The sequence below is a fragment of the Brienomyrus brachyistius genome, chromosome 16 (assembly GCF_023856365.1).
Source record: "Brienomyrus brachyistius isolate T26 chromosome 16, BBRACH_0.4, whole genome shotgun sequence".
Classification (NCBI taxonomy): Eukaryota; Metazoa; Chordata; class Actinopteri; order Osteoglossiformes; family Mormyridae; genus Brienomyrus; species Brienomyrus brachyistius.
The window spans coordinates 20,114,712-20,127,510 of record NC_064548.1 but is presented as its reverse complement, the minus strand read 5'-3'; the positions used below and the strand labels follow the sequence as shown (position 1 = coordinate 20,127,510).

Genomic DNA, 12,799 nt, shown 5'->3' with positions numbered 1-12,799 from the left:
TTTGCTGCAGCAGCACTAGATAAGGTCCGCCATGGGGGGGGGGGGTCGGCTCCGTACCCAGCTTATTCCTGTTGGAGAGCAGGATGGCAGTGCAGTGGAGAACGTGAGGCAGCGCGGCCTGGACCAGTTCCCAGCGGGAGATGCTCTGGATGGCCTCGGACAAGGCCGGCGAAAGTCCGTGCAGTTTGTTTTCCACCAGGACACGTTCAAAGGACTGGGGGCGGGGGGGGGGGGGGGGGGGATTTGGAGTCAACGAGAGGTCAGGGGGACGGGGTGATCTGAAAACGGCCTGGCAGAAGATCTACTGCAATGGGCAGTTTCCGTGATGAAATACGGCAGGTATGTGTCAAGCCACATCGCTAGTAACATGAATAGGAGGAAGTACTCTGACATGTACACTCAGTGGCCATTTAGGGCCGGACCCAAGGCTGTTGCTATGGAGTCAACATTGGGGGGGACCAAGGCTATAATTATAATATATATTGGGGGGGGGCATTGTAAGCACATCTGAATATTGGGGGGGGAACGTGTCCCCTTCAATATATATTATAATAGCAGCCTTGGCTGGGTTGGACCAAGATGCGACTCGAGAATGTTGATGGCGGAACATGTGAAGAATCCCAGGAGGCTGTTTCTAAGATAATGGAACAGCCGCGTCTGTCACCGAGAATCACAGTGTTTAAAATCGCTTTGGTGCACTAAAGCTTAGGCGCACAGGAACTGAGCCTCTTGACCCAGTCTGATAGCTTTATAGATGGAGTCTCCGCCCCGTGATTCATTCTTTGGAGGATCAGGCTGTTTGCATTAACAGGCAGGTGTGCTTAATAAAATGGCCTCTGAGGGTACATTTGCGTCCTCAATGACATAATCTTAGCGTCTGTCATTTTAATCAATGTACTGACACTGTAGCAGTTATTATGAGGGAGCTGCTCATTATTCAGATCTCACTGCATCACTGTCACTAAAACTGGCTCCTGTTACTGGTCCTGTTGGCAAATGTCCATTTCCAGTTTTCTTTAATACATCTCATTCTTGTGATTTATAGTACAAACACTGGCATAAATTATAATCCAAACCAGGCAATACAACCCCCCCCCCCAAAATAAATAAATAAATAAATAAAATAAACCCAACCCAAAGTTATGCCCTTAAACCCACCTATGCTAACTAGAACCATGTCAGGACCACTGGCTGGGAAGATTAACTTCGCTGTGCATTTCAGATCAGTGTTCAATAGCACTAAAAACATTAAATAATAATTCAAAATGAGAATACACCCAGGAAAATAAGTTAAATCTTCTCGAAATCAGCTTCGAAACACGCACGTACATCGTAAGAGATAACTCCGTTATTCCCCGTTCCTGGTTCAGGTATTCAGGTAGAACGTTGGGACGGGGGGTTTTAGTGATACGGACGAGCTTTAAAGCATTCACTTACCACACAGGAGGCTTCATACTGCTTGCCTAATTTCGGCCGCAGAAACGCGCTGCAAACAGGAGAACAAACACTGTCATTTCGTGCAAAACCGATGTGACTGACATTTTTCTAAATGCCCACCGACTCTTGCCTGGATATTTCGTGCAGAACGCCTAGGAAATCCTCTGTCCTACGCCTGACGGAAGTTCATTTTTCTCAAGGACAAAAAAACACCAGTAAAAGTGTGTTTAATCCCGCCGGATCCCGGCGTTCTTTTTTTGGGATTCTTGTTTGCATTTTAATGCATTAATCCACTGACAGCACATGTCTTCCAACGCCAAATAACATATCTGTTAAATCAGACCATTTAAATCAATCGTAATATTTATTTCCATTTTCAATATGTATGAATATATCACCGAGGCACAAGATGACATCTCCGTCATGATGTGCGAAACCCACGGAGCTGATATTCGGCCAATACTGGCACCGGCCGAGCGCTTTTTACTCCGCTTTACCGGAATAAAATCTTCTCTCGGAGGTGAGCGCAGGTCCGGCTGGCCGATGCCGAACACGCAGCAGCCACTTCTCTCCAGACACCTGTTATCAGCCGCGTCCATACCAACCTCGTCTGCCTCCACAGGAAGGTCTGGATCGGCAAAGGGATGCCTCTACTGCTCTCCTGCTCCTGGTCGTCCAAGCTCTTCCTCTTAACCATCGTGGCCCGGTTCGGCTCCCCTCGGCTCAGGACCGCCGGTCCAGGTGATGCCCGGGCTGCGGAAAATGGCTGCAGACACGGAGCGGCTTCGGCGGCGGCGGATCCCCAGCTTCAGCACCTCCCTCCGCGAACAGCGCCAGAGCCACCGGCTTAAAGACGCAGTACGGCAGCTGCCCTCTCCCGTCACTCAGCCTCGCAGGGAATGGGGGGAAACGTCGGGCTGCAGGCCCTTCATTAAGCCGTAAATACCCTTCAACAGGTGCCTTTTTGCCCGTTTTTCCTATTTGGAAAAGCTGTCGGCAAAACCTATTATAAACGCTTCGCGATTTGACGTTAAAGTCAGCTTTACCGACTTCTTAAGGTACTATATCATCCACATTAAAAAAAACTTGCCTTTTCGCTGCCTATCCATCTTCTATGAGTGCCATAGTTATGTGTCAACAGCCTCCAATCATCAATGTGTGACGGTCTCCCATAGTCTCATGTGAAATTGTGTTCTCCACAGATTCTTTTGACTATTCCTATAAATTGTTATTAAACGGGAAAAGACGAGAAAGATCACATCAATTATATTTTCCCTTTGTTTTGGTTTGATTACTTAATGTGAATTTATGTATAGATACAAAATGGATTGATTTTTAAAAGTGTTTAGAACAGCTTGACTGAACATCCACACAAACAGCAAATTAGCTGCACAGACTGTGAGCAGTGCATGAGAACTACTCTCATCAACTGAGTGTGCCCTGCAGCACCACACAAAACTCCCCCCCCCCACCAAGACCTGCAGCAGCTTCAGGTTCTTCTGAAATCCACAGGAAAGCAGAATGCTTGAGAAGAAGCTGAACAGCACGACAAGATACTGCTGAGGCAGGCTGGCTCCTGGCTTCTGCGAGGAGGAGCAGGGGCCGGGGGACAAACGGCAGCGGGGTGGATTCGGTTGCTCGTCACGTTCTCACGAAGCAAAGGAGAGGTGTGAAGTATCTTGGCGAGCACCAGGGTGGGGGCAGGGCCAGCTCAACTCCACTCAGTCACGCCCTGCGTGCTCAGTGGAAGGCGGAGCTCCTGAGGCGAGGGTGGAGGCTTATCAAGACCCTACTCAGACATCTCATTACGCATATCACAGCCACTTCCATTGTCGGTCATCGTTATTCTCAGTCTAAGCACTGCATTACTGCAGGCCGTTAATCCATAATCAAGGAACGACCTGCAAGGAATGTGCCTTCAGAAATAGTGTTATTTAAAGGACCTGAATTAATAAGAATCATCTCTTTTCCTCGTTAAGCTTTTGCGGTATTCGCCTTCAGATCAAAAGCCGCTTCTATAATGAACGATCGTGGCCTGCCCCGAGTGCTCCAGCGTGTCACAAGCGAGAAATACATTGGGCCTGCTCCTACTAGCGTATGAAACGTTAGTGATTTTAGTGCTTAAGTCAACTGCTAACCAAGCAATAAGTGAGACGAACACAGGACTACAGTAACAATGGGACTATTTTTGTCTTTATTTTCTTCTATGTAGGTTGATGGAAAACGACAACGGAGAAGAAATTGTGAATGCGGGGGTATTTCGGCCTGATCACTCATACCTTCAAGATCTTCAAAACACAGCTAACTGCTCTCTCTCTTCTTATGTGCAGAATCTGTAAATGCAGAAGGCTGCTTCTGTGTAACATTTACTGCTGTCACGCACATGTCCAGGCGCTATAGGCTTCGCCATCCTGTATGGATGTAGGACAGCAGTGCTGGCCAAAGCGTATCCGTCTGAACAGACTCCCTGTGGGCGGGGCTGATCTGCATGGCTGCAGGGACACCTAATGAGCATGTGGTGGCGTACGAGGCTGATAATTGCGTGTTTTGCTGCAGAATGAAGGAAAGCTGAAGGAAAACCACAGACTCCTTCTTCATTCAGCAATCTCTGGAAACCACGCACAGATTTACCGCACTGCATTGTGGGATGGTGAGCTTCGCAATCTCACACAATGCATGTCTTTCCTGGTGAACTTATGGGTATGCACACGTGTGTGTGTGTGTGTGTATGTGTGTGGACATGTGTGTGTGCAAGTGCATGCGTGTGCTTTTGTTTCTGGATGTGTTTGTTAAACCAGGTTTCATGTGTGGTATAAAAATCACATCACATGGTAACACACACACACACGCACACATATACAGACCTGTACTCATGTCTTTGTGGGGACCATCCATTCATTTCTATGGGCAAAACCCTAATCCCAACAATTACAACCTTAACCCTACCCAGCCCTAACCTTAACAAAAATAACCGAACAAAATTCAAGGCATTTTTAGTTGTTCGATTGCAGTCACACATTTTTTTATAACAAAAATATTGTCCCCACAATGTCCACATAACAGGATTCTATGACATTTGGTCCCTACAATGTAATAAAAATCCATGCCCACACACACACAACTCAGGCCATCATTCTGCATCACAAAAACATCTGGCACTAAAAAGAAAAGTGGGTCAGTGCTTTGGATTGTTCCAGAAAGTATATCATGCTGATGTTTTGTCTTTATTGTGGTTATTTTTAAAAGCACATGTTATCAGAGTGGTCTCAACAGGGGAAAGAGCGCACATCTACATGAACGCTTAAATACATTTACAGGGGGTAGGCAGGAGAACACTGTAGCAGACCGTACATTGGGAATTCCCAAATACCACAGATGGTGACAGGAAAATATACCGTAACACTTTATCAAACAGATGCAAGGTGAGCGTGACTTATTTTTTTGTTTGCTTTTTTAATGTTCCTTTTTTATTTTTAACCCTAAATATATACACAAAACAAATCTAGCAATCTAATGTCACTGGAATAGACACAAGTATGGAGCAGGTTTGTTGTCCAGAACAGCTGCTCCCTAAACTGAACAGTAATAGAATATAAATAATAACTTTAACTTCAACACACCTTCTGAGATGACTGCAAACTCTGCCATCTCAGCTGTACTTTCAGTCCACTTTGACTGCTCTCGTGACACTTTGCGTTCGGCCGCGAAGGTCTGAACGCTCCGTGGTTGACTAATTACTCAGAACCCTTCAGTGTCCAGCCACCTGACCCGTGAGCAGCGAGGCTCTGCCAGTAATCGCAGGAAATCTGTAACTTACACCAGGTTAACTCACAGTGGACAAGGCCAGCAACTCCCAGCGGGCTCACGGAATCTGTCGGCAGATCCGTTGGGACCGTTCGGACACGCACCGGTGGTTATTTACAGAACGCTGCCGCCTCGGGAGGCAGACTGAAGATCCCAGGTGCTCTCGAAATCATCAGAAGTCATCAACAAGTCTAACATAATCACTAATGTCTACAAAACACAAAGTCTTCATCGCGCCCGATGATTTAGGAAATAACTTAGTAAAATCCTTCGTTCTGTTTAGAAAATAACCTCTTTTGCACTATAATTGACACATGCGCATCATAACATAATCTAAGTCCTGCAATAATGCAATTGAACAGGAATTTGAGGTGTTCTCCCATATTTTTAACTGCGGCAATGTTGCTGACAAGAAGCCTGGTATATTTATACATATATCTGTATATATAGGATAGATAGACGATGTCAGATGAGTGTGACTTCATAGGAAAGGCGGCTGGCGATGCGTGTTTGTAGCTGTTGTCCATGCACAGACAGAGCAGAGCAACGAGTGCTGCACGGGACCGCAGCATCGCGTCGGGACAGTCATGACGCAAGGGTTGGGGGGGGGGGGGGGGGGGGGTGGGGACCGAGGCCAGCCACCCAGCTCCTAATTCTGACCCAAACTTTTCCGGGCCGACAGCCAAAAACTGACCGTGGATCAGTGTTTGGGGATGCAGTACCTACCTATACCACAAAAAGTCAAACTAAGGAGAGAAAATAAGAAAAAAACGACGCACAATGCATCTCCCGATGTAACCGAAACCCAAAGGATCGCCCTCCCTCTCCCACACAACAAGGCCAGCCGGCTACTGCGGGAAAGGGTGTCACTGGGTGGGCGGGGTTTTTGTAGCAAGGGGCGGAGCCTGGTGCTCACAAGCCCTGTTTGGCCAGTGCGGCGGTGACGTCCTCTGCCAGCGTGGCCAGCTGCGGTGACTCCATCAGGTTGATGCTGCCGGAGGAGGACATGTGGCTATGGCGGTGGGGGGAGATGCCCCCGGAGTGGCCCGGCGACTGCGTCACGATCTCGGCACCATGGTCCACACGGGCCTTCGCCGAGTCGCGGAACGTCAGCTTGTGGCTCTCGATCTGAGGGCAGACAGGAGACGCGTTAGCGTTTTCCCATGTGCCGCTGAGATGCAGCCCTGTCCCACCATGACCTCTGCACCGCCCCACGCCAGATCCACTTCCCTTAATCCACTTCACATCCCCATTTACTTTTTATGAATGGTACGATCCTGTCAATACAGCTCCATTCCCAGACCCCATAAACCCTGAAAGGTACAATCCCTCCCCAGCAAAGAGTCCCCTGATCCCATGTACTTCTACTGAAGCTCATGGAATCATTCGTCTTACATGCTGCCTCTTTTATTGCAAAGAAATACATCACATTTAGGGTAAAATGGGGTTTTGAGCCAAAACAGCTTAGATGTCCTTCATTTATATTTTTTTAACATTTTTATTTATTTAGGAAATGCTTTTATCCAATGTGACGTACATTTTTAGGACTGCAGGGTCAGACGATTTAGGGATTAAGAGCCTTGCTCAAGGGTCCAACAGTGACATCATTCTGGCGACCTTGGGATTTTAACCGTGCACCATTCAGCGAAAGCGAAATCAGCTTCATAAAACAGTAAGATCTTTCTGCATTATTTAAATTCTTGCGTCACACGTCCAGGGTTGGGAGTTTGAATCCTGCACCAGTCAGGCAGAAATATCTGACTGGTATTTAAAAATTACCCAGAAAGTATGACTGAGGGTGCATGCATATGTACCTTCCAATAGACTGACATGCCAATTAGTTTGTACCCCAGCGTTGTACCCTAGGCTCCCTGGTATAGGATCCTGGCAACCCTAAGCAATGTAAGCCAGTTTAACTAATATCACAGCAGTTTGTCATCTGAACTGCCTCCACGATTTCACTCACCATCACATTCCCTCCGCCGGGGATGTGGTGAGCGTTTTCCAAAGAACCAACCTTGGCCTGGGCCTTGTCTTTGAAGTCGAGCTTCACGCTCTCGATGCGCACATTACCCCCACCTGAGACACAGTCAGGGAGACGGGGTGAGAGGAAACACTTCTTCACAGGAAGAACACACTGTACCTCCTCTGCCGGTCTGTTAATCAGATACTAGATTTAAATATCACTATAGATAAAATCTTCCAGGCCAGCAGGTGCAGCTGCAGGCCATAATCACAGCTAAGGCAGTTGCGGTGGTTACCTGGGCGATGGCGGATGTTGTCCAGGGAGCCACACTTGGAGGTCACATGACTCAGGTCGATCTTCTTGGTTTGAATCTGGATCTGTGAACAGCAAATTGTGCTTTATGATGCTATCGTGGGGTGCACTGCTGCTGGAGTGATCAGGGATGGAGAACCTCCATCAGGTGGCCCTTCCTCAACTATCTTCAAAGAATGTAGGTCAGGTGCAGAGATTTTTGGGGCAATTAGGCATGTTCATAAATCCAGACGTTGGGGCCCCGGGCAGAGAGCCACGCTTAACATGGATGAGGCTAAAGCTTCCTGGTAGAACTAGACTGTGGAAACAGATAATGCAGCAAAACCTAACACCAGCTAACCTATCTGACCTGAAAGCAACAAAGCACGAGTAAGAAAAGGTAGCGAGCCAATGTGAGGCCTGATTCTCAATCATGGAAGAAAGCTGAGCTATGATTGGTTTGCGGATGCTTGTGGACCTGGTACAGAACATCAAGTGGGTCTGGGATCAGGCCAAAGAGCAGAAAATGACAAACTCCCTGCAGAACCCCTTAAAATCCAATGCTTTTGGCCAGTTGCGCCACCTATCATCAGATTTGAAGGACTTCACAGCACAGCGGGTAAGCTGAGGCAGATTCATCAACACAGCACCTGACATGTGACACCCCCATCCCCCGTCTGTCCTGACCGCCAAGGCCCGGATCCTACTAGACGTCAGGTTAGCTATGGAGAAGCAGCCCTCTCACAGTGGAGTCACTTTTCAGCCACACGTTCTGAGTTATGTACAGCGGTGAGTAAGCGGTGCGATTTACCAAGAGACGTGCAAATTAACCACAGTCAAATCGTAATGCACAGGGACCGGGGTAATTGCATAAAATGATTATGCAACCGAGAGAGATGCAGCTCGTTAATTTGAACGTCGCCAAGGCCCAGGTTACTGAGGCGGCAGGCATGGCAGAGGGACAAGGTGCTTTCAGGATGAGATGAGGAGAGCAGCAAGGTCACTGCCAAGTGAGCTGCATTACAGAGTGCATGTGGGGTTAATGTTCAAAGACAAGAGAAAGGGCCTCCACACCCAGGATTAACCATATGGGCATTTGGGCAGGTGCCCAGGGGCACCTTGTCCTCAGGGTGCACCAAGCTGAGCTACATCCCAGTCACAAATGTCTCTTAACAAGTTAATTCAATTTAATATTTTATATATTTAATATGATTGCATATTGTTCTTCTGCAATGGGCTGGCCCCCCATCCTGGGTTGTTCCCAGCCTCGTGCCCATTGCTTCCGAGATAGGCTCCGGACCCCCCGCGACCCAGTAGGATAAGCGGTTTGGAAAATGGATTTATCCTGGCGTGACAGTGTGCACATTCCTGGCCGGGCGCCCTTGACACTCTCGATCCGGCCCTGTCTATCCAGAGCAGATACTTTCGCATACAAGTTATGTTAGATATGCTGAACGTTCGGGACTGTTTCATCAGTTGAGAAAATCAATGAAAACCAGTCAATGTATGTTAATGTTACCATATTACACATATAACGCGGTGCATATGAAACGTTTGGTTCGTTAACAGCAGATCTGCTGCGTGCTATGTTTGAAAAAACTGATTAGCAGATAAGACAGTACATGCAGTTAAAAAAAGTACATAAAAACAACATTACGAGAATACAAAATACCAGAGTTGTCACAGATGTAACATTTGCCACTTTGTTGATCCCCATTAGGAAACGCTTCTCACGCCTCCCCCAACTTGCTATGCAGTACTCTGGGAGCTGAGGGGGGCTAAAGGACCTTGCTCAAGGACCCACAGATGTACCAAGGCAGGGCTTGAACCAGCAACCATCTGATTACAGGTAGAGAGGCTCAGCCCACTGAGCCACACAAGGAAAAGGTGCACCTGTGTGATGTCAGTGATGTACTTGGGAATGGTGGGGGGGGGGCACAGGCTGACCTCCCCTGGGGGCAGAAAACCTACAACATTACATATTTGAAATTCTACATTTAAAATCCTGCACAGCTCTTTGCTTGACGAAACACACGACATGGTGACTCATATATCTTGCACGGTGACGCCCCCGTAGAAATGAACACATAGCATATTCCTGATCAAATCAAAACGATGTGTCAAAAGCCGGTGCAGCAGAACCAGCAGGATCCCTTAAGATCAGTCGGCCTGTTTATTTACAGCCGTCTGGATGATGCTCCCTGCGGGCAAACATGCAAAACAGCTGTCCTGCCTGTTCCCCTTTTAACTTAAAGTGGATCAACGAGCAGTTAGATAGACGGGCGAATCAACATCCCTCACAGTCACAGGTGGAAGCAATGGGAGGTGTGTTCTCACAGCATAATTTCACATCACAGACAGTGAACATGCTTAAACAGTTAGGACAGTTAGGACTTTGTAGTCTTAGGAGACAGTTAAACTGCTGGCAGTGGGACGACAGTTAACCAGCAGCGAGGAGAGAGCTGATCTTCTAAAGAGCTACTGATGGTAAAAAAAAAGTGGGAAGTCTGAAGATAGATTTCCGTCTTCAGCCGGGCTCGGCTTTGCTCCAGATTGTTTTGTGGGGGCTGAAAACTGTAGGACTGAGCAATTAAAATAGCTTTTCCAACCCTGCTGGATTCATATCACTTGCAGAAGCAGACCGAGGAGAACCGGTGGAGCTCTAGTCCCTGGGGATGGAGTTCGCTTCTCTCTTGCTTATGCCAAGTCACTGACAGGCACTAACTGTTTAGATGCTACCAAATAAAGACCACGGATGCCACATGGACAGAATTCATCATCTGATGGGGAAACCATTTATATGATACCTAGAAAAACGATCTCTTTAACCACCTGCGCTGTGGATTCAAAGCAGGAGATATATATGTAGTATATGTAGGTATGTCTGTGTGTGTGTGTGTTTTTGTGGTCCAGGTATACATTACATTTTGGGAACCAAATGTCCCCACAATGTGATTAAAAACCTGTTATTTTTACGTTGTGGGGACTAATTTTTTCGATCCCCCCAAGGGGAAATTAAATTTTATAAAAATGTGTCATGGCAATCCAAAAACTAAACATGCCAAAAATCTTACATTTTGTTTGGTTACTTATGGTTAAGGTTAGGGCTGGGTAGCGGTTAAGGTTGTCATGTTGGGATTAGGGTTTTGCCCAAAGTAATGAATGGACGGTCCCCACAAAGATATGAGTATAGGTCTGTGTGTGTGTGTGTGTGTTTTTCCTTTTGTGTTTATTTCTGTCTTCAAATTAACTGGGTGATTAGTGCCCTATTTTAAAAATGATTAAACCGACATGAATTTAGTAAAACTTTGTTTGTTAATAGAGCAAGACGCAGCATTGGACCTCATGGAATAGTATTTTACTGAAATTGAGATCTACTATTTTTTCTGCGTGCCACTTTTTATTTTTTGGGTGCTACAAACTTATTTGAAAACCACATGTGCTACTTGGAGAAACAGCTTAGTACTGAGTCCAGGGCGTGAAGAAAAAATCGTTGCTGCCTCCAGATGCATGTGTTTGTCACTGATCGACAGATTTGTGGAAAGGTCACCCTTCACAGCGAACTGAGCCTGCAGGACCCAGCGGTATAAATCATCCAGGTGTTTTTTAATTGGTGGGCACTGGCTACTACAGCCTGATCCAAAGCCAGATCTACTTAATGTCCCACGTCCACCCGAGTTACCTCAGCTGCACAGATCGTGAAGCTCTGTCACACACCGCAGTGGCTTGATACCACAAACTCAGCCGCTCGAAGTAGCCCAACAGCTACATGCTAAGTAAATAACTAATTATTTATTGAAAAATCAGATCAGTACTAGGAACTAGTAGAAATATATACTGAATGGACTGTATTGGATCTAGGTACCAAAATAATGCGGATCAGGACGCCCTTACAGATTATGTGTGTGTAGGCTTGGTAAGGGTCAGAGCACACAGCTCTTTTCACCTCCAACCTGCACCACTGGCAGAGACAGACAATGTCCTGTTTTGGACAAGCGAAGCACAAGAGGAACAGTTACAGAAAACTTTATCTCTGGCTCTGTGTTCTGACTATATGGGAGTGAAGCACAGGTAAAATACGATACTGCTACGGTTGCATGTTCCCATTTAAAATATTGCCAGGAGCAAATAAAGTATTTAAAAGGCACTCTGGGGAATTGGGTGGGTAGTATTGTGAGAAAGGCACAGTTGTTGTGAGCCCGGCTGCAGAGAGTAAATCAGTCTGCTGACCCGTTAGCCTCATTTAACGCGGATCCCTGTCCCAGCATGCATCAGTGCAGCCAAGCCATCATGTGAGTCATAGTGGGTAGAGCTGGGATCACGGCTCGTCTCCAGCTGACCCGAGAGATAAAATGAGAAGCTTTGGGTAAGGGGCACGGGGGGGACATGGGATGGCACAAAGGGGACAAGGGGGGAGGGGGGCAGGGGGCACTTTGGGCTGGAGGATGAGGTGAAACGAAGGCTGGGAAGGGCAGGGCTGAGGTGCAGTGGGAGTAAGTTACAGGAAGAGAAGCATTCAGGACAGACGTCATACCAGACATCCTGCTCTTATGTAAAAATGTAGGACAGAGGAATAGAAACAGGAGTCACCACTAAAAGATATGATATACAAGGGGAACAGGGGGGTAACCTTGTCCAGGTAAGGTCCCTGAGCCCCCCAGAGACTAAAGGCCATGATGTGGGGGGTCAGACTGATCAACCAGGCTATATGTCAGCTCACATCCATTTGATTCCTGTCAATGATAGTGGCAGACCAGCTAACTAGCTTATGTGTCATACTGTATAGTCGAGAAAGGTTCAATGAAGGTAAGTGTGAGAGGCCCGCCCGGCCTGCTGGTGGCGCTGGTCCTCACCTGGCCTCCCTTGGGCTGGTATTTGATGTTGTCGATGGAGCCGATCTTGGACTTGACATTCCGGAGGTCCGGCATGGGCTGGTTGAGAACGCGCAGCTGCTTTGGCGTCGTGGCAGGTGACTTGGGAGGCGTACGCACAATAGCCACCTTCTTCTCCTGGGAGAGCAGGCTTAGGGACTTGGGCGTTCCCGGTGTGCGCGGGTAGCTTGGCGTCCCGGGGGTGCCAGGGGTGCGGCAGGAGTAGCTGGGGGGCGTACCGGGGGTGACGGCGGTGGAGCCGGGGGTGTGAGGCGTGGAGGTGCCGCTACGTGCCGAGCGAGAGCGTGCTGATTCTATGCCTGAGGAGCATCACAGAGGAACCACGCGTTAATGTCAACTCTGGCCCAACAGCGCCACCAAACAGGGTGAATTAAACCCCTATATGGTGACCTTTCTGAACATGACCCAA

At 47.6% G+C, this 12,799-nt stretch overlaps 2 protein-coding genes across 14 annotated transcripts in view; both read right to left on the bottom strand.

Annotated features, from left to right (window-relative positions):
- LOC125710240 (protein unc-80 homolog) overlaps positions 1–2,986 on the bottom strand; it is a 47,811-nt gene extending 44,825 nt beyond the window's left edge. For all 5 annotated transcript variants that reach the window (XM_048979775.1, XM_048979776.1, XM_048979778.1 and 2 more), the window contains exons 1-4: positions 2,916–2,986; positions 2,043–2,655; positions 1,438–1,486; positions 58–214 (exon numbers count right to left, since the gene is read on the bottom strand). In XM_048979775.1, coding sequence (XP_048835732.1) covers positions 58–214; positions 1,438–1,486; positions 2,043–2,134 — 298 coding nt within the window. In that variant the 5' untranslated portion in view covers positions 2,135–2,655; positions 2,916–2,986. The remainder of the gene's footprint in view (positions 1–57; positions 215–1,437; positions 1,487–2,042; positions 2,656–2,915) is intronic.
- Positions 2,987–4,619: 1,633 nt separating this feature from the next.
- map2 (microtubule-associated protein 2) overlaps positions 4,620–12,799 on the bottom strand; it is a 76,619-nt gene continuing 68,439 nt past the window's right edge. For all 9 annotated transcript variants that reach the window (XM_048978944.1, XM_048978946.1, XM_048978947.1 and 6 more), the window contains 4 exons: positions 12,352–12,689; positions 7,503–7,584; positions 7,208–7,320; positions 4,620–6,369 (listed from right to left, as the gene is read on the bottom strand). In XM_048978944.1, the coding sequence (XP_048834901.1) occupies positions 6,154–6,369; positions 7,208–7,320; positions 7,503–7,584; positions 12,352–12,689 (749 nt within the window). In that variant the 3' untranslated portion in view covers positions 4,620–6,153. The remainder of the gene's footprint in view (positions 6,370–7,207; positions 7,321–7,502; positions 7,585–12,351; positions 12,690–12,799) is intronic.